Below are 18,583 nucleotides of genomic sequence, written 5' to 3'. Positions count from 1 at the left end.
ATTTGCTGTACTCTTGCTAGATGCTATGGGTTGGTGGTGAGGAAAGTAATCCATTGGCATGCAAGTGCAGATATTGGAGGAAAAAAAATATATAATGTACAGCGATAAAAGTTACTTAGATTATGTGACAAAGCACTCAAATTTGTATTTTCCTCTCAGTATTGCCCTACACAGTACTTACCGTCCAACATGGTTATTATCTCGTCGTCATGCGTGCGGTCTCTGGGGATTCGGCCTGTTCCATTGGTGGCTGAGGGGCGAGCGTCATACCGCAGCAGCAGCAACACGACTTCCTTAAAAACAATCCACCCAGTGACAGCAACATGGATCAGAATAACTACTGTGAGATGGTATGACTCCAGAATTAGGCAAACAGGGGCGTGCAACTCCAGTCCTGGAGGACCCACCTTTGTGTTGGTTTTTGTTCCAATTACATTTGTATTAGTTTACTGACAGCTCTATAAACTACGCTGGTTCACTCCTGTACTTGAGCACAGTAAAATCTTTAGGATACACTTGCAGCTGTAGCTGATGCTTATACAAATATCAGCTCAAGATATGATTGAGCTAATTAAGTAAGAGCTGAAGTTGGCACAAAATCCTGAAACGGATTGGCACTTGTGCTCCCCTGGGTTAACAAAAACCAGATTGGGTTAGCAGTGTAGAATGCTTAGGAAATTAGGCTTGCATTGCAAAATTTGCAGGTTTGATTCCCAGGTGGGGCACTGCAGTTGTACTCTTGTGCAAGGTATGCAACCTGAATTGCTTCAGGAAATAACCAGCTGTATAAATGGATTGTGTTTTTTTAAATAAATAAACAAAAACGAAATAAATGAAAATATATTAAATATTAAATCTAAGCTGTGTATATCACTCTGGAAAAAGAGACTGTTTAAACATACTATTTTCCTTCATCCTACAATACCCATTCAGACCTCCTTATGAGCCTGCACTGAAGAGGGCCCAGCAAGATGCTTTGATGAAATATTACACATACACAGTGTGAAAGATGGATGGATAGAAGCCTCATACCTTTCTCTCTGTGAGTACAGCCTTGTGCAGTGCGGTGTCTCCCTCCTCATTGGCCAGATTCACATCAGCTCCCGCCTACACACACACACATCAATCACAGACACTCACGTACACTCCGGACCAATGCTTCAGTAACGGCAGCAACATCACGCACTACCTTGAGCAGCTCCTCCACCACTTCCCTGTGTCCGAAGTAGGAGGCCAGGTGAAGAGCTGTCCATCCTGAGTTAGCCTTTTTCTTACCTGGGGTGGGGGGAGGGGTACAATTTTAAACCTTGGTTTTGACAGAAGGGATACTTTCTGCACTGCTGCCTGTGATCAAATGCACAGCTGGTGATCACTGAAGGTTGGCTTCTGTCTGTAAATCTCAAATATAAAAATAAAATATGCTGAAGTCACCACCCACAGTAGACTCGCAGACAAATTTATATCCGGTGCACGCACACAGACTTAGAGTCAACAGTACTTCTGCTAACCGCTAACATTCTGTAAGGCTGAGACCTCAGAACTGATCCCTTGACTGGAACCGAGTGTGAATGTATACATGTGAACTGGGTTTAGGTTCACTACAGAAAGTTAATTTCCTTGATCTGCCATTTAATTAAAATGTAATTATACAAGTCAGTGCAAAATCATCCTTAATACTAGTCCTCCAGCTCCGAGATCCAGTGTGGATGGTGCAGTTACCTCTGCAGTTGATGTTAAGACCAATTTCTTCCTTAATTTTGGCCAGCAGGAGCCTCAAAATCCCTGAAAGGTCTCCACTCCTGGCATACTGAAGAAACAGCTCTTCAGGGTCATGAAGATCCATCACTGTCAACAAAGGACTCTCTAAAAAAATGCAGCTTTACTTCAGAGGAGCTGACCTCAGCACCACATCAGTCAATCAAACCTCAGCCCTAGAAAGCTGCAGTGTCTGCAACTATCTGTAGGTATCTGTGGCTTCCTTCCAATCAGCAACTAATTAAGACATTGCACACAGGTGTGTGGACTCTTGAACCACTGGCACTAAAACACACTGGACCCTGACCCCTGTGATCTGCAACATACAGAAATTACTGGAAGATAAACCTAAAAACAGAACAGGCTAAAGTCAATCTCTGAAATGCATAGGTTCTTCCTAAAGTAAGACACTAAATAAATAAGAATATCAAGAATAACCCTGCAACATGGAATTACAGATAAATGTGAACAAGCCTTCACAGTAACTCCACACAAACCCCAAAGTGGCAGAAATCAGTTAAAATCACACTTAAGCCTTAAACTTCAGTCCCCACAACAGTAGATTATGAGAACTGTTATGAGGGGCTTGGCGTTAAGACAGCAAAGGTTAATACTCAATTAGGAGCATTTAATGTGATGTCAACTGGGAGCAATTAAACAACTGCTAGAGATGTTAAGGACAGGGTAATTGATTTCACTATAAAACCTGACGCTGGGCAATGCTGTCTTGTTAGAACCAAACATGAAATGAGGTGCTGGACATTCTAATGCACTTCAGTATTTATTTATTTTCCTCTCCTGTTTGAAACCAACAAATTATTGGAATGAACATTTAACTCAAGAAGCAATAATGCTCAGACTTGTCACTTCACATTATTAAATATATTGGCTCAGTATTTCATTCAGTGCACTGGCCTCAAGAAAGGCAATTTTGCAGAGTGCATTATAGAAAAGACATGCAATAATTAATTGAACGAAGAGAAATTGGATGAATTGGAAGAATGTGGAAGAGCAGAGATTTGACAGACACCCTCACACAGAGGAATGAAAATATTAAAACCGTTTGCATTAAAAACACTCAAATGCAGTCTGCCAAAAACCTGTCAAAGATCATTCACACTTCTGTCAATTTTGCACTGGAAACCTTTTGTTAAAAAAAAAAGAAAAGAAATGTTTATGAGATGCATCTAAGGGCGGGGCTTGACGTCAAGCCCAACCCTTTGATATCCTACCTCGTTAGTTGGTCCAATACAGAGCTTCTAGAGCACTTGAAAGAGATCATCAAAAGGTAGAATTGTTTTTAACCAATTACTTTGTGTCATCCTGACCCTGCCCCTCCCATAGCCTGCAATCAGATTTAGGCATACTTAGATTACATTGATGTGATCTTCAGAAAAAAAAAAAATGAAAATGACAGCTGGCTGATAGTAATGTAAGTGGGTCAGTTTGTGAAACATGGAGTACTTCAGGACTGAGTTGGACTCGTGTACTCTGTTAGTGTTGAATTGACACTACACGTTTTATTGTGTACCCATGCGTTATCTAGACGGCTGCCTACTCTGTTCTATTGCTGTCTTTCCATAAAACATATTGGATGCCAGTTTTTATTTTATTTTATTTTTTATTATTGCATTGAGTAACAGCTGTATTTTGCTGCCATCTCCTGGAAAGGGAAAATATGACACTTAGTTTCAGACAGCTAGTTCTTTGAGAGTGTACGTTTTACTGCTGAACATTAAACACGTCACTCCCATGACGACAGTTCATGTTAAAACAGTCATTTCATTAAATTCTTTCAAATTCATTAATTAAAACTATGGTTGCCGATTGAAAAACAAACGTACGGATACAGAGGTGTTGGCTTTCCTACCTGTTTGACTGACGGCTCATTAGAGCGTGATGGAAGACAGGTGCGCGGGCATACAAATTGACTGGGGTGGTTCACCGCCGAAAGAGTTTAATTTTGCTCTGTGTTTGGGGTGCACTGTCTGTTTTGCGGACACACTTCGTATTATCACGTACACATTTCAGGTTGGTGCTGTTCACAGACAAAATTACATGTATGCAAATATTAATTTGTGCTGAGGGTTACAAGGCGCATTTGACAGTGTCTTCATATCGCGCGTAAAACGTACTTAGTTTGTTTCACATGGCAAAGAGTGACTGAATTGATCGTTGCTAATCCTCTTCCCCACAGTGTTTTGCGGTGTATAGTATCTCGTGCCCTGTACGTCTTTGTATCCCGAAACGCGACAGGAAATGGAAGGTAACATTTGCGTAATATATACCAAATATATCGCAGGATACAGCTTCGAGCAGGGCTGCCCAGCCATTTTCCTGGAGACCCGCCGTCATATAGGTTTCCACTTCAGCCCTAACAAAGCATACCTTATTCAACAGCTAGATACCTCGTTCAGTTCCTAATCAGGCGAGCCAAATTCGGGTGTAAATGAAAACCTAGAGGGCCGTATATCTCCAGGAACCGGGTTGAGCAGCCCTGGCTTATTGATCACGTCAGTCGATTGTATATCGATTTCTTTCATTTACCTGAAATCACAGTGGTCTGTGTTGTACAATTAGGCCTATGTAAACATAAATGTGCCCATGCATCAGATCGGATCACTTTGAATTCGGCGTAGTAGAAGTGGAATATCTGACCGTGTGCTCTCATTTCAGACACGAGCATTCCTCCTCACTCTACGGGAAATGGGCAACCACACCAAAATCCAGTTAATCACACAAGGCCATTTTTCTACGTTCATCCACCTAATCAGCAGTTTTACTACCACCACTGGCAATTTACTAACCCGTATGGGCACTATGGCGCCATTCCGGGAACAGGTAGGTTTGCGTGTTTAAATTTCTTCAAAATTGACTTTCTCATGCCTTGCATGCTTTCCTACGCCCATTGATTCATTCCGCTAATATGCAGTCAACCTACTAAAGATCTGCGTGTCAGCCTTGTATGTTTCTCGCTGCCATCTGAGTGTTTTCTCCCCACTGGAAAGACTTCATTGGGTTCAGCCTGTGTTTGCTCTGTTCTCTTGTTACTTGTAGTGTTTGCAGCCAACTGAATCAGCTGTTCATGTTTTATACTGACATTTGAGACTGAACAGCTTTAGTTCCCTTTTGGGATCTAGTGTTTGTTGTGCATGTCCTTATGATCTCAATTTACTGTTTTCAGACAAGCTTACCAAGAGTTCATTGTAAAGCAATGAGAATGTAGTACACAGATCCAATTGCTACAAGACTTGATACTGAATTTGTTGTTTTTTTATTTTTACACAGATGAGTTGTTAGTGAGGTTATTGCCTTTATTTATTTTTTTCTCTCTAAACTCTTACACAGGTGTTCCTTTTGGGCGGCCATACGTTGCTCCCTATCCTTACATGACATGTCCTGGCTACATCATGCCGCACGCTCCGATGCGGCCCATGGATTACAGGAGAATGTTTAACCCAAACACGTCGCCTGGCACGGCCTGCGATGTTCGCTTCCACCCGCAGGCCCGCGCGTGTCGGGAGACGACGACCTCGGAGACGCAGACCGAGGCCAGGGACGCCGTGAGCAAGCTGATGGTGCGGCTGGGCGGGCTCCGGGCGAGCGAGGAGGCCTCGGAGGAGAACGAGCAAGATTCCGGGGTGGTGTCCCAGACCTCCGACATGTTCCTGCATTCCGGGCAGGGCCCGTCCCGCGAGGAACAGAGGGAGGACCCCGAGGCGGAAGCCACGATGGGGGGCGAGCTGTCACCCCCGGCCGCCACACCATGCGGACTGTCGTCCGCGACCCGGCGTGTTGCGGGTTCGAGCCCGGGCCATGTGGAGGAGGTGATCCGGCAGGGGGTCTGGTCTGTGGGGGTTGATGATGGGGTCCTACCTCTCGACAGCTCCTCCCAATATGAGGAGAGCGAAGGGGAGCCAATGCCGGATGAGTCCGTTAGTTTCCCCGCCCCCGAGAAGCAGCACCCAGCCACAGACTGGTCCAACTGTCCCAAGAGCGACCATGAAGAAAACAAAGGAAATGGTACAGCTGGAATCCAGCCTGTTTGCAAACCAGGAGGCCCACAGGCCTGTGGGGAAGTGACACCAGAAAGGCTGCCATCAACCCACCCGGCCAAAGATTTGGAGCCAAGAGGGGACGTTCCCTCACCTGAGAAGGCAGGTGTGACAGGCGTTCAGGAAGAGCCCGTCCTGAACACAGACAACCTGCCGTACCGGATCCTGCGTCTGCCGTGCGATGAGGTGACGACGGCGGGAGCGCTTCCGAGGGACGGCCCCCTGTGGCCTGGAGACGCCACGCCCTGCGCAGCCGCTGCCCTCCCTCGGCCCGGTTACCTGCCATCGCTCGGAGACGGCTTCCTCTACAGCTACTACCCCCCTGTGGCTCCAGAGCGACAGAGCGTCCTCAGCCCCTCCCTGGACGAGCTGTCCTCCAGGGACGACATGTTCTCCACGGACCTCGAGGACGTGGAGTCCGTCTCGGGGACAGCCTACGTCGGTGAGGGGATGTCTGCCCAGGCGGCTGCGGGGGCTTCGGACCCCGGGGACGAAGACGAGGGGGGCCGGTGGGAGGAAGAGGAACGCCCCGCTCGTGAAACGAGGCTGTGTGTTGCTTGCGGGTCGTGCCTGAATGGAGACTCCAGGAGGGGCAAATCCATGGGGATGGGAACATGGGCCTATCCACAAAATGACAAAGAAGTGGTTGAAGAAGACGAGGTAGGTGACGGAGACTGCGATGGTTACGACGATGAAGATGACTTGCCGAAAGACGCTTGTGAGAGCTGGGAGGTGCCCGTCAGGAAGCTGCATTGTCCTGTAAGGCACACGCAGTCCTCTTGCGTCCCCTGGCAGAAGCTAAAAAATGCCTACAGCTGTGAGCCATTGGACCCGAGCGGTCTGGAGGAGCAGGAGCAGAGCTACCCCAGAGGGCCACCGTGCTGTGAAGGGTACAAGGCTCCCACTAAACCAGACAAGTGCAAAGGGCCGAATCTGAACGGTACTCAGTCCAGGCCTCGCTCAGGTAATCCCCTTTTTCTGCTCAACCTGGAGAGGGTAGATACTGTAGGACTGTCCATTTTATTCTCGAATACATTTCAGCTATTCTAATTTGCTTGGCAAATGTGTTCATGTGTCCTTTAGTGTTTGTTCTAGGACAGTGATTCCCAAGACACGTTTTGAGCAATCAACCCTGTTTTTAAATGCAGCCCTAACGTATGTTTATATATTTCATATTCTTATGTTCTCTGCATTTTTCCCAGAGTACCTGAATGTATGCTTGCCAGTGCATCCTTTAGTTTCTTTAGTGAAATGCTTGTGGAAGGTGTGTGTAGCGATTTCACATGCATCTTGGAAGTCACCTTGATCCCCCTGAGGACCCACCAGTGAAGTGGATGTTCCAACTGGATGCACCAATCATTTTTAAATGAAATCTATAGGACCTTCCAAATGACTTAAGCGTCACTTTTAAAATGTATTGACTTTAAGGGCTACAAATTTAAGGTGTATTTCAACCCCCCCCCCCCCCCCGCCCTTAAACAGACAAACCACAGGGAGGGGACAGAGTTGCCACAGGCCAGGAAAATTGGGAGAGTTGTGGCATCAAACCAAGACAAAAGTTCTGGAAACCATATCCCTCATCAAGAGGGCGAGGTAGGGCTAACCCATGCTGCTAACTTTGCTATGATCTGCCCATCAATCATACTGCTGGAACCTGTTGTGGTGGCAAGCACTTTGAACATCTTTTAGGTCAGCAAATCTGCTTGAATTTTATATTGTTGCATTTTACATTGCTTGTAATCAACATTTATCCTTAACTTTGACATGAACTTTGAAACATCCTTTTAATTGTTAATCAAAGCTGTTGTCTGAATCCAGGCCTCTATACTTGTTGCAAGCATGAGTTCAAAAGTGTGTTTAATCATATGGTGACTTACCAAGTATTCACAATCTAAGAAATGGAATAGGCTTTGGACTTTAGCTTTTTCATTCCTATAGCGTTAGACTTCAGCTGGAGTGATGGTGTTCATGCTGTTCTCTGAAATGTCTTTAATAGCAGTTTAATATGGAACTGAATCTCTTCAGTGCTAAACCGATAGCAGTTCTGAGCTATGCTGTCATGCTAACTCTGAACTCTGTGGCTTTCTGATGGTTGGGAAATGCAATGGTCAGGGCCTGGTTTAACTGCTGCTAGTGACTGCTGTCTTCTCCCTCACCTGCAGTGAGGCCCACGCGCAGACGGGGGGGCTACAAGACATTCGTGCCTCAGAGGTTCAGGAGGGACTACAATGACGAGGACGAGGAGGAGGAGGAATTAACGCGCTTCCAGAGGGGCAGAGGTAGGATGTCTTCACACATTGGCTTGCATGTTAACATGGCAGACTTTTGGATGTGGCACTTTAATGTTGTATTGAATATGGACTCAGTCCTGCGAAAGTCAGTCCTTCTAATTTTTGCTGTTTTCTTTCAAATAGGGTCCACTAAAAGAAGAGGCGCAAGATACTAACCTAAAAATTGCACTGCCTTAATACTTAAAAACATATCTAAAAAAAAAAAAGCACTCTCTATGAAATTAACACAAAGCACATTATAATAAATGGACACACATTGTTAGTTTTTGTACAGTGTTTGTGTAAAAATATATTAAAAGATACCAAGGCGGATGGAACACCCCGTTACACGCTGCTCTTCCACTGCTTAACTGAAGCCGTGTTGGACTGCACGTCCGACCCGATTAACCGCCCGGTGCCATTTCTCTCCGGGTCACGCCCTGACGTACGCCCACCTGGCCCTGCCCGCTTGGGCCTGGGTCACGGATCTTAGCGGCGCCAGGGCGTGGCCTGCGGACGCCGAAGCCCGGGTGGGGGCTGTGTTCTCGGGCAGTGCAAGCGCAGCTGGAGGGAGGGGGCCGCTTCGAATTGGCTCTGGCCAGCCAGCCAGAGTCTCAAGTGTCTCGTTTTTATTATGGTGCAGATCTTTTAAACACCGCAGTGTAATATTTGACATGGATGAGTAGCGCACACCTGCACAGTGTTGTCATTAAAATCTTTGCATTGCAATTAATCGTGTGTTCCTGATCTTTTGTGTGCTTGCTCTGTTGGTCTTTCTGTTTTCCTTACTAGTCCTCTTCATGTCTGTAGTCATCCATTGGTCCAGTAGGTGGTGCCATTTGTCCAGAATGGTAGAGTTTCCTGGGGTTTAAATTCTTGAGTTGAGTATGGAGGGAGAACTGAAATCCGATTTCTGTTTTATAACGGATGCTTCCATTACCATTATTAAAAATTAATACAATATAGATAATTTGTACATCTGAAACGTTAAATGGATTACAATATAAACACACAATAAAATTGGAAAAATGGATTTGCTAAATGATTTCCAAAAATATTCTAGTAGTAATTAGTAATCTTACTAATCTTACAATTTGCCGATATGCAAGTGTATAATCACTTTGCTTAGCTTATGTAATATTGACACTAAAGTACAAGCATGGTTATGGCCACATTCTGGATTGTGCTCCCAGATGCATGTCCTCAGCTTTTAGTACAGTTATGACTTGTAACAATGCAAGTTATCAATATAATGCAGTGTTGCCAACAGTCACCCCACATCATGGCCTTAATGGGACGGGCATGCAGTTTGAAACTATTTTTGAATGTGAAATATGATTTTGACCCTTTTTTGACATCATTTGCTATATGTAGTTAGTCATGGTTAATCCCTGTAACTAATATATAAATATCACATAATTTGATGTGATATACATTACAATTGGCTCAGTTGCAACACCTCAGAAATCTATGCGGTGCGTTCTTATCAATGTTAGACCAAATATAAAGAAACTATTCCTTTGAATGCAGGGTGCTTGTAACCTTGGTTTGTTTGCTTAATACCCAGAGTGACTCCAACTCAGTGGGCCTCCACACGCTGCAGACAAGCATCATGGGTAGTACCCATACTTCTTTTCTAGCAATAAAAAACGTTTCAACAAATCTGAAGACCAAGAAGTGTACTGTCCCTGTGTCATTCTAGGCCAGTGTCTCTGCTGAAATCATTTAACTACCTGGACAAGTAGCAATTTGGTCATGTCTACAAAGATCCAAAACTAGGAGGTCCCATTATTGTTGTTCTGTGTACTGACCAGAAATCAAACTCAGGGGTGTAGTGAGATAAGATGGATTCCTTTGAGGATGAAACACAGATATGCTATGTGGACTAACCAGCATGTTATTTGTAGGTTTGTCTACAATAAGATCAATAACTGCTTTTTTGTTTCTCTAAAAAAAAGTATGTCAAATCCCACAGTCTGCTGTGATATCAAAGTCTGCGTGAGCTCAGATGTTTCTAGAATACCTTTGGAGGGCTCTCGGCAGAAACTTGTGAATAAATATAGAGTATGAATCGATGCAGACTTTGATTTCCGAAGAGGCAGTGGCAATAGAGGACCAGTTCATTATCCATGACTTGCACTTCCTATCTTGTCTCCTTCATATGAACATGCAGTTCCAGCATGACAATAACAGCGAATAAAACATGCAAAGCTGTACTCCAGTTCCCGTTTTCACCATTTTCATGAACCGACTGTTAGAATGGTGCAGTGGTTTTAAAACTTGGTCCTGGAGGTCGTTTTTTTCCAACCATATTTGCAATCCCTGATTTTAACAAGCTGTGGGTTTTTTATTTTTTTTTAATTTGAAGCTTTTCATGTTTTGAGGACTTATTAACTCTCTTAGACCACATTACCAGAAATAGATATGCATGCCATGAAAAATAAAAGTCCTATGTTAACACTGCTTACTGTGCTATATTGCAAAATAATTACATAAGAAGAGATAAACCAAAAATGACTTCTCAAATTAGAGACTGGAGAATCAATAAGCTCCTTGTTGGTGAAAGTGTGGACACATTGCCACTAGGTAATGAATAATTCAAAGACAAATAACTTAAACATATGTGTTCAACAACATTAATTGAAGAGATTGGCAGTGACAAAAGTCAGGGTACTTTGAAGTTCCCAGGACCAAATTTGAGAACTACTGGATTAGTGCTTTTGGTGTGTCATTCAGTCTTGATTGGAAGGTTTCCAGGTGAGGTTAATTGTGGGCCTGATTAAAATCAGCTACACTAACTGGGCCATAATTTTGCAGCTAGGTGTGGGTAGTATGGTAACAAAGTTTTTGCCTGACCAATTTTTCTACAAATGCCCTAGTAATACTTAAAGCCTCAGTGCCTTTATATTTTGTATCTGAGCTGTGTTCATTTGTAAGCCCTTAGGTTGCCTGAAATATTGTCTGGCTCCAGGGAAGTCTGGTTAAAAAAAATGGCTGCCATTTTCTATGCGCTAAGCAGATATTCAGCTGTTCTCTATTCATTAGAGTCTTTGTTAAAAACTGCTAGAATGCATCTTATCTTTGTGCACCGCTCCAGACTGTCTATAGATTGTCTGGGTCAAAACACCTTGTTAACATCATATCTGCTATCTGAATAAAGTATTTTTTGGTTTGATCTGTGTACCTTAGCAGGATTTATTGACAAGGGACAAGTTATTTTGCAGACATCACATTTGGTGACATGTCCTGTTAGTGTCTGGATATAATAGGTCAGACAAACACTGGAGCCCTGTTATTTCACAAACCTCTGAGGGGTTTATGCTCTGCCACCCAACTATAATATCGTTCTCCGTGTAGTGGTTGATGGGCTGTTCTTGTTGACACAATCTGATCATGTCCTGCATTGACATTCTCAGTCACCGGAGGAAGAGTTGCTCTGCTGTTTGTCCTTACATGTTGCACTAATGCACGAGCATCACGGCCAACAAATGTGCGCTTTCGACCACCATTTCTGACCCTACTTACTGATGTCTTTCTCATAGATCTAAATACAGATGCCACTTTCGTCACTCTTCCTGTTGAACCACTCGGCCGTTGAGCAGTCTTTGTGACTGAAGCTCCTGCCATCCGTGCCCCAATTATGAACCCTCCTTCAAAATCACTTAGATCTTTTCCTCTTGCCATCTTGATCCAAAATTGAGGTCAACTGGGCCTGCTCAGCATTTTCATATATGCCATAGAGCATGATAGGATGTTAATTGATTAATTGTATCATGCAGTACATCTGTATGAAATCATCTGCATTCGTTATGTTTCTCCACGTATTTATTTAGGTTTTTCCTTTAATTTGTCACCCATTTGTACATGCATTACAAGTACACACACACAACTAAGGTTCCACAAAATTTAGAGAATAGTTTTACACTGACCACATCAAAACGGTTAAGAATACACTGGGCGTGCTTTCTTTACGATGGGCGGACCATGGCATGAAGGCTGAGCTGTGTTTGGGCGAGACGGGAAAAGTGGGAGGGACTCGACGTGGTTCGGGGGGAAAAAAATACGGAAACAAAACAGAAACCAATGTGGAAAACGTGTTTCAGATCAGAACTACAGGATATATCTTTGGATACAAAAACCGAATACGCTGTGTGTATTCCAAAACAATAAAGGTGAGTCTTTTTCATATCCTGTCCAACATCCAGCTAACTAAACTTGTGCCGTCTTTTTTAAGTGAATTCAAATGATGTTCACTTCTCGGAGTACTTCCATTATGCGCCCTCCATTACTTTATTTATTGTTAATGTAAATGTAATGAATCGTTGTGTGGATTAGTCCTGCACAGACAAGCAATGCACATACCATCCCGTGTGATATGCGAGTCGTCTGTAAAAACTGAGTTGTATAAAGAAATTTGGCCAGCTGTGTGCGTTACGCACGCGTGCTCTTTTTGTTCTATTTGGCTATCGATATTGTTTATTATCATTTACATATTTCAGTATAACCCGTTATGCACTAGCTATGATTAGTATGATCAGAAATTAGAATGAGTACAAGGATCATTTTATTTTTGTGATGCTACTCATTTTCCGTTAGAAACCTGTATGGTTCAAGAACAAAAGCTTGAGCACGCTTGGTATCTGCTCTGCTTTGTAATTCCCCCCTGTGTATCTGAAGCAAACGACAGCATATCCTGGACTGGGTGCATATTATTCACCTTAGTTTCACTCACCGACATGCTGGACGGTGCAATACATTGCATTGAAATTTATTACAAGCGGTCTGTCTATTTCTGATATAATTGTCTGAAATAAATCAAGCTTGACCACACGCAATTGGTATGGGCCATGCACCATGAACAGTTGTGCGCGCGACGTTTGTATATCCTGGTTTGCGGTGTAGGGCTCCGTTTGATTCACATGACAAGAAGGAGTGTGATATGTAAATGACTATTACTCATTACGAGTCCCTTCAAACCACGAATACTAGGTCGCCTGGAGTCAGGACGGCAGTGACCCCACATAAACCCAGTCATTGCATATCAGATGCAAGAGAAGAACGCGGGTCTACTGGGAAACGACTGCACTTTCCCCCTCCCATGTAAAATAAATGGAGGGGAAGCAAAGTAATAAAATTTAGCCTTACTTTTTGAGTTACAATCAGACCTGGGTCAAATAAGTATATTTGTTTTGGATTCAAATACTTTTCTGCTGATTTCTATTGATTTCGCCTAGGCAGTGGTTCTCAAACTCGGTCCTCGTATGCTGGTTTTCATTCCAACCTCCACAGCAATCCCAGCATTTTAACAAGCTGTTAATTTTTCTTAATTAGGTGCTTTTCATGTTTTAGAGCAGTGGTGTCAAACTCGTTGCCATGGAGGGCCGTGTGTATGCAGGTTTTCATTCCAGCCTCAGATCTTGATTATATAATTAGTTAAATTATTTGCTGAATTAGGGAAGCAGGTTTGTGCACAATGGTGACCCGACATCTATGGTGACCCGCATTGTCTAAATAAAAATTTTCTTATATTCTGTGCTTCAATACAGTTAAACGCATATGGCTGAATGAGTAATTTGACTCAATTAAGGCAGCATTAATTGGTTGGAATGAAAACCTGCATACACACGGCCCTCCATGGCAATGAGTTTGACACCACTGTTTTAGAGAAAGGGGGTTCCAAAAGGGCCAGTGTGGGTGCACACACCTGATTCTACTGATCAATCACTAGAGTCATTGCTAAGCACCTTGATTTGTAGAATCAGGATCAGGTGTGTGCACCCAAACTGGCCCTTTCTGGATAAGACTGGGGACCCCAGCTCTAAAACATGAAAAGCACCTAATTAAGAAAAATTAACAGCTTGTTAAAATTCTTGGATTGCTGTTGAGGTTGGAATGAAAACCAGCATACACAGGGGTCCCCCAGGACCAAGTTTGAGAACCACTAGCCTAGGGTAATTGAGCCTGCCAATATGACCAGAATGCGGGGTTCGCACTTTTTGAGAGTGTATTTCATTGGTTCCAATACACCAGACAAGTGTATTGAATTAATCAACTGTCAGAAATCTTCGGCACCTTTGCCCCCTAACCAAGCAATTGTTTCAACAGGACCTCATAAACTAAATGTCAGTTGTACCTGAGGGGTCCAAGGGTGTTTCAATATGACAACCTGACCCATAACCCATGCATTTTGACCCCCACAAATTATAGTTGTTCAGGTGAGAAATATGTGTGTTTACCCTATCTATATAAATACAACGTTTCTTTCATTTATTCATAACTCATAACTGGAAAGAGTCCTTCCCTGCTGAGAAGCCTAAACTGGTCTATCTGGTTTATGCTGTGTTTTCAACACTTTTAGCCAGTCAAGCAGCCAACCAGCCTATATAGTCAGCTAGTCCACCAGTTTCACCACCAGCTTACTGTACCCGCTTTGTCCAGCTGGAGACCAGCTTTGACCTGCCACAGACCAGCCGTGACCAGTGAGACGTGTCAAAGACACATCTTAAACCATCTTAAACCAGCATAGGATCCCAGCGGGTCCTTAGCTGGAATTTTCCACAGGTTTTTACTCTGATAAGACATTGGCTAGCTGTGAGAACAAACAAACCCTTTTATTCTTCCTTTTAAACGGTTATCATTCGCAGGAAGGAGCTGAATACGCTATTCACACAGAGTGCCATTCACACACAGAGTTTGGGGTAGTGAATGGTCTGCTATCGGGCAGAAGACAGTTAAGTGTGAACACCGAGGAAATTTACATACGACCCATACGCGTTTCTAACTGCTCCATTAGGTACTGCTGGGATAGGTGATCTCTAGCCTACTTCTGCTTGTGGCTACTTGAAAGTCATTGAAGGACATTATTTCCTTACAGAAAGGACCGCTTCACGCAAACGCCATTTGTATATCTCCGTGAAGAGCAGTTGAAGTGGTTATGGTTAGTGATGCACTGGTTTTTACCAATAAACCCTCTTCTTCAGCTCTGTAAAGGTTTGAATTGGAGGTGACAGCACGCTCTGAGCTGATTCTTCTTACATTACTGTTTGAGCTGCTGGGTTTTCACACACGCATTATCGTCAGTGGCGGTACTTCAGGCCCTTCTGTTGAGGTGAAGTGTCGAAGTCAGACACTTTGAGGAAAATATGCATTTTCTTTATAAGTGGAAATATCCAAGGACCTGATGATACAATACGATCCTGATTCTTGAGGTGTCAATTCAATTCTATTTCAGTTCTTTTTGTATTACAGTTCCTTAAATATGTAAATTGGATTGCATGTTGCAAAAACAGGTTTTATTTTCATTTGAAATGATAGTCTGTCATTAAGAACAATATTCAGTGAAAATATGTAAAAAAAAAAAACAAGGGCATTGATTGTAAAAACAGAACTAAAAAAAACCGATGCCACAATGCACAAATCACTATTCACTACTGAATCCATATTCTCTACTTTTTTGTAATAATGGGGGTAAGAATGAGAATGCTGAATTGGACTGGATTTTGAATAGGAAAGAATGCTTCATGTATCCATCTCTACACACACCAGATATTCCACCAGTATTATGTTCCTTTCTGATGCCTTTTGGCCGGCTGTAACCTTTTATACTGTCCTTCATTGTGTTGGGGTCCTAGGAGGTTGTGTGGTGCTGCCATTGAGTAACTTGTGGTCTCATCTCCCTTGTTTTGCAGGCTAGTAAAGATGCATAATGGATTATCACTGCCATTGACGTCCTGGCCAATTGAAACTTGGTTCTGGTTGAATCTCCTGTCTGATCTACTGGTGCTATTTCCTGTGGTCACCTGGTAGATCTGCTTCTGATGGTTTCCTGGCAAATCTACTTGCTGTTAGTCTTGTTGTCACACAGTTTGCAAATGGCTGCATCTGTGATTATTGTGTAAGGTGATTAAAGAAGACAAAGGAAGAGTAAGAAAAAAGGAGAGTTATAGTGAGTGTGGGTAAGAGAGAGAGAGAGAGAGAAAGAAGTGGGTAAAAAGGGGATTCTGGGATTATGGAGACACTCTCACAAGACTCCCCTTTGGAATGCCAGATATGTTTCAACCGCTACAGCCCGCGACATCGGCCCAAGGTGCTGGACTGCCAGCACACCTGCTGCTCCGTGTGCCTGACCCAAATGGGGGCGGGGCAACGGGAAGTGCGGTGTCCCTGGTGTCGCGCCGTCACTAGGTTGCCAGCCGGCCAACCTGTGTCCCATCTCCCGGACGACCCGGACGCTATTGCCTTCATCGCCATGCAACGCACGCAGCACACACCAGTCTTCATCCGGTTGTCTAGCAATGGTTGCTACACGCTGCCCCTGACAGGTGGGGACGAACGGGGAGGGCCTACAGTGGGGAGTACGAACGAGCGCCAGAAAGGTGTGGCCATGGTGGCGCTGCCCATGGTGGAGCGGGAGAGAGGGAGGCGAGGGGCCACCTGGTCTGGGGTCTGCACTGTGCTCCTGGTGGCCTTCATCCTCCTCTTCCTCCTCATCATCATCCTGCACAACATGTCCTGTGTCTCTAAGCGTTTCACAGTCATCTCCTGTGGCTGAAATTTGGGCAGGATCACAGAGCACAAGAACAGTTGGGACTGGGGTGGAAGGTGGTGCTTGTGGCATGACCCTCTTCTGAGAACTGATGATGGGCTGACCAGGCTTTACCACTGTGCCCTCTCAGGTATGAAGAGCTGATCACTGCTCAGCTGTAATGGCTGTCCTGAAGAAGGGCAACTTTGGAGGCCAATGTCTCTTCTTGATGCAGACCTCAATGGAAATAACCTTTCACCATTGTTGGCTAGTTGCAGCCAGTAATTTTGTGATTGCAATGTTAATTTTTACTTATTCTTTCATACTTTTCTCAAATGTTGTGGTCTAGGGATATTTTAATAGGTTCTTAAGATTTCATACTTCATCAGACCAACTCTGTGCAGTTATGATTGTATTTGTATGTTTTTCTATCATTTTTGTTTTTGTAGTCAACGTTTTTGAAGTTGTATTTATAGAAAGGTTATTTTTTAAATATGTGAATTGCAAACAGTGTTCATATGATGAATGCCATGCCCCTTTACTCCTGTCTGATGCTGAGATGAAGCAATGACTGTGACTGTGGGCAGCTTCACTCTTTATCTGAGTAACTGTGACAAACTTCTTGATGCATGATAAATATTTCCAAAGAAATATTTTTCCTGTATTTCATTTTTTAATGGTTCGTGAAATGTTATTAGTATCAACATCTTATCCGTGTAATAATGGTTTATAAATATGAAAAAATAGTAAAGTGACATTTGTTTTACAAATGTCACTTTACATTTGACATTTTGACATGTTTTTTAGAGACAGACCCTCAGCATTAGTGATGTCAATGAATGCCTTTATAAGCAAAGTGTAGTGCTAAAACATTTTCATACTGTTTATTCTAGATTTGTTAATTCCCTGTGTCAGAGATATGGTGGGTCATTTCTGTACATCTGCTTATGTTGTGACCATTTGGTTGTGACCTGACATGATCTTTGTGTTTTCTTTTTCATATTAAAATGAAATAATATGTGAATAAACACCTGCTGTCCATTCTGTAATCATGCTGCTATATGAAACAGTCACAATGTTTTAAAAACCTCAACATTGTTTTTGAAAAATGTACACATAAATACACACAAGAAAAAAATAAAGGACAGTGTGCACATACACATCACAGAAAAGCACACTACAATGTTACAACATGAACTTGAAGGTATAACAATAACACAAACAATGAAAAAAAGAAAAAATTATACACCACATGGAACCTACAGGCAAAGACTAATTGATTTTTACTGTGTTTGTGTACAATGCTCTTGCTTTCTCTCCATCCTGGGTCGAGTAGGAGCCATATGATGAGGTTAGCCGCTTCTGTGAGTTTCTGAGGTAAGCGCTTATTGCAGTCATGCCTGCTGTCTGGGGCCCAAGGGAACATTTCATGTGATGGATTCAATGGCGGAATAGTCTGGAAGGAATCACAGTCGGATGAATCTTATCTTAAGTGGTTAGTTCATCTCTTCTGTTGAAGGTCACCGTTATCCTGTGAGGTTGTGTGGCATGTGTGTTGTTTCAGGTTTGCCTGTTAATCTGGATTAAAATTGAGGTGTACTAGGGGAAGTTAGGCATGAAAAAAAAAAGTACACCACAGATTTATTGTGTCACTAACCTATGGCAACAGAATAGTAGAGCATCCTTCACTTGAGTATGAATTATATCTGCCTCTCTCCATCCTTTCTCATCTTCTCTGACCTGTTTCCCTCCTACTGTGCTTCTCTCTCTCTTTTTCTTTTTCTCTCTCTGTATGTGTTCCTTCCAAACACTGTGTGTGCTATTTGAGATTAAATGAAAACTGAGGCTCTGTGTGTTATTCTGTCACTATATGAGTTACATATTTGCAGAAGGGAGATTAATTTATGTGCTTATGTTAATATCAGTCACAGAGATGGCATCTCCACAAAAGTATGCAAATGAAGGCATTGCAGCATGGC

The 18,583-nt window shown here is 43.2% G+C and overlaps 3 protein-coding genes across 5 annotated transcripts in view; 2 read left to right on the top strand and 1 right to left on the bottom strand.

The window, feature by feature from the left end:
* Window positions 1–2,320, bottom strand: part of LOC135260871 (oxysterol-binding protein-related protein 1-like) — a 30,810-nt gene extending 28,490 nt beyond the window's left edge. The window contains exons 1-4 of the mRNA XM_064346527.1: window positions 1,720–2,320; window positions 1,190–1,275; window positions 1,033–1,107; window positions 182–293 (exon numbers count right to left, since the gene is read on the bottom strand). Coding sequence (XP_064202597.1) covers window positions 182–293; window positions 1,033–1,107; window positions 1,190–1,275; window positions 1,720–1,843 — 397 coding nt within the window. The 5' untranslated portion in view covers window positions 1,844–2,320. The remainder of the gene's footprint in view (window positions 1–181; window positions 294–1,032; window positions 1,108–1,189; window positions 1,276–1,719) is intronic.
* Window positions 2,321–3,632: 1,312 nt separating this feature from the next.
* Window positions 3,633–8,813, top strand: LOC135260869 (bucky ball-like). The gene is made up of 7 exons (XM_064346524.1): window positions 3,633–3,786; window positions 3,953–4,021; window positions 4,432–4,596; window positions 5,104–6,774; window positions 7,293–7,403; window positions 7,973–8,089; window positions 8,225–8,813. Exons 2-7 carry the CDS (start codon window positions 4,015–4,017, stop codon window positions 8,254–8,256), a joined length of 2,103 nt encoding a protein of 700 aa, XP_064202594.1. The 5' UTR covers window positions 3,633–3,786; window positions 3,953–4,014; the 3' UTR covers window positions 8,257–8,813.
* A 3,136-nt stretch (window positions 8,814–11,949) lies between these two features.
* Window positions 11,950–17,632, top strand: LOC135260868 (E3 ubiquitin-protein ligase RNF152-like). 3 transcript variants are annotated; one of them, XM_064346522.1, is made up of 3 exons: window positions 11,950–12,252; window positions 14,955–15,017; window positions 15,769–17,632. In XM_064346522.1, the coding sequence occupies exon 3, from the start codon at window positions 16,089–16,091 to the stop codon at window positions 16,629–16,631; it is 543 nt and encodes a 180-aa protein (XP_064202592.1). In that variant the 5' UTR covers window positions 11,950–12,252; window positions 14,955–15,017; window positions 15,769–16,088; the 3' UTR covers window positions 16,632–17,632. The 3 variants fall into 3 exon arrangements, with proteins under 3 accessions (XP_064202592.1, XP_064202591.1, XP_064202593.1); XM_064346521.1 differs by lacking the exon at window positions 14,955–15,017; XM_064346523.1 differs by lacking the exons at window positions 11,950–12,252; window positions 14,955–15,017 and adding an exon at window positions 14,175–14,295.
* The last annotated feature ends 951 nt before the right edge of the window (window positions 17,633–18,583 follow it).

The sequence above is a fragment of the Anguilla rostrata genome, chromosome 8 (genome assembly GCF_018555375.3).
Source record: "Anguilla rostrata isolate EN2019 chromosome 8, ASM1855537v3, whole genome shotgun sequence".
Classification (NCBI taxonomy): Eukaryota; Metazoa; Chordata; class Actinopteri; order Anguilliformes; family Anguillidae; genus Anguilla; species Anguilla rostrata.
Note: the sequence above shows the minus strand (reverse complement) of the source record. Positions and strands in the feature narration are given on the sequence as shown.

Coding starts and splice junctions, on each gene's coding strand:
- LOC135260869 (XM_064346524.1), top strand. Junction 6,775..7,292: donor TCAGTCCAGGCCTCGCTCAG/GTAATCCCCTTT, acceptor GCCCTTAAACAG/ACAAACCACAGGGAGGGGAC. Junction 7,404..7,972: donor TCCCTCATCAAGAGGGCGAG/GTAGGGCTAACC, acceptor CCTCACCTGCAG/TGAGGCCCACGCGCAGACGG.
- LOC135260868 (XM_064346521.1), top strand. CDS start 16,089: ATGGAGACACTCTCACAAGACTCCCCTTTGGAATGCCAGATATGTTTC.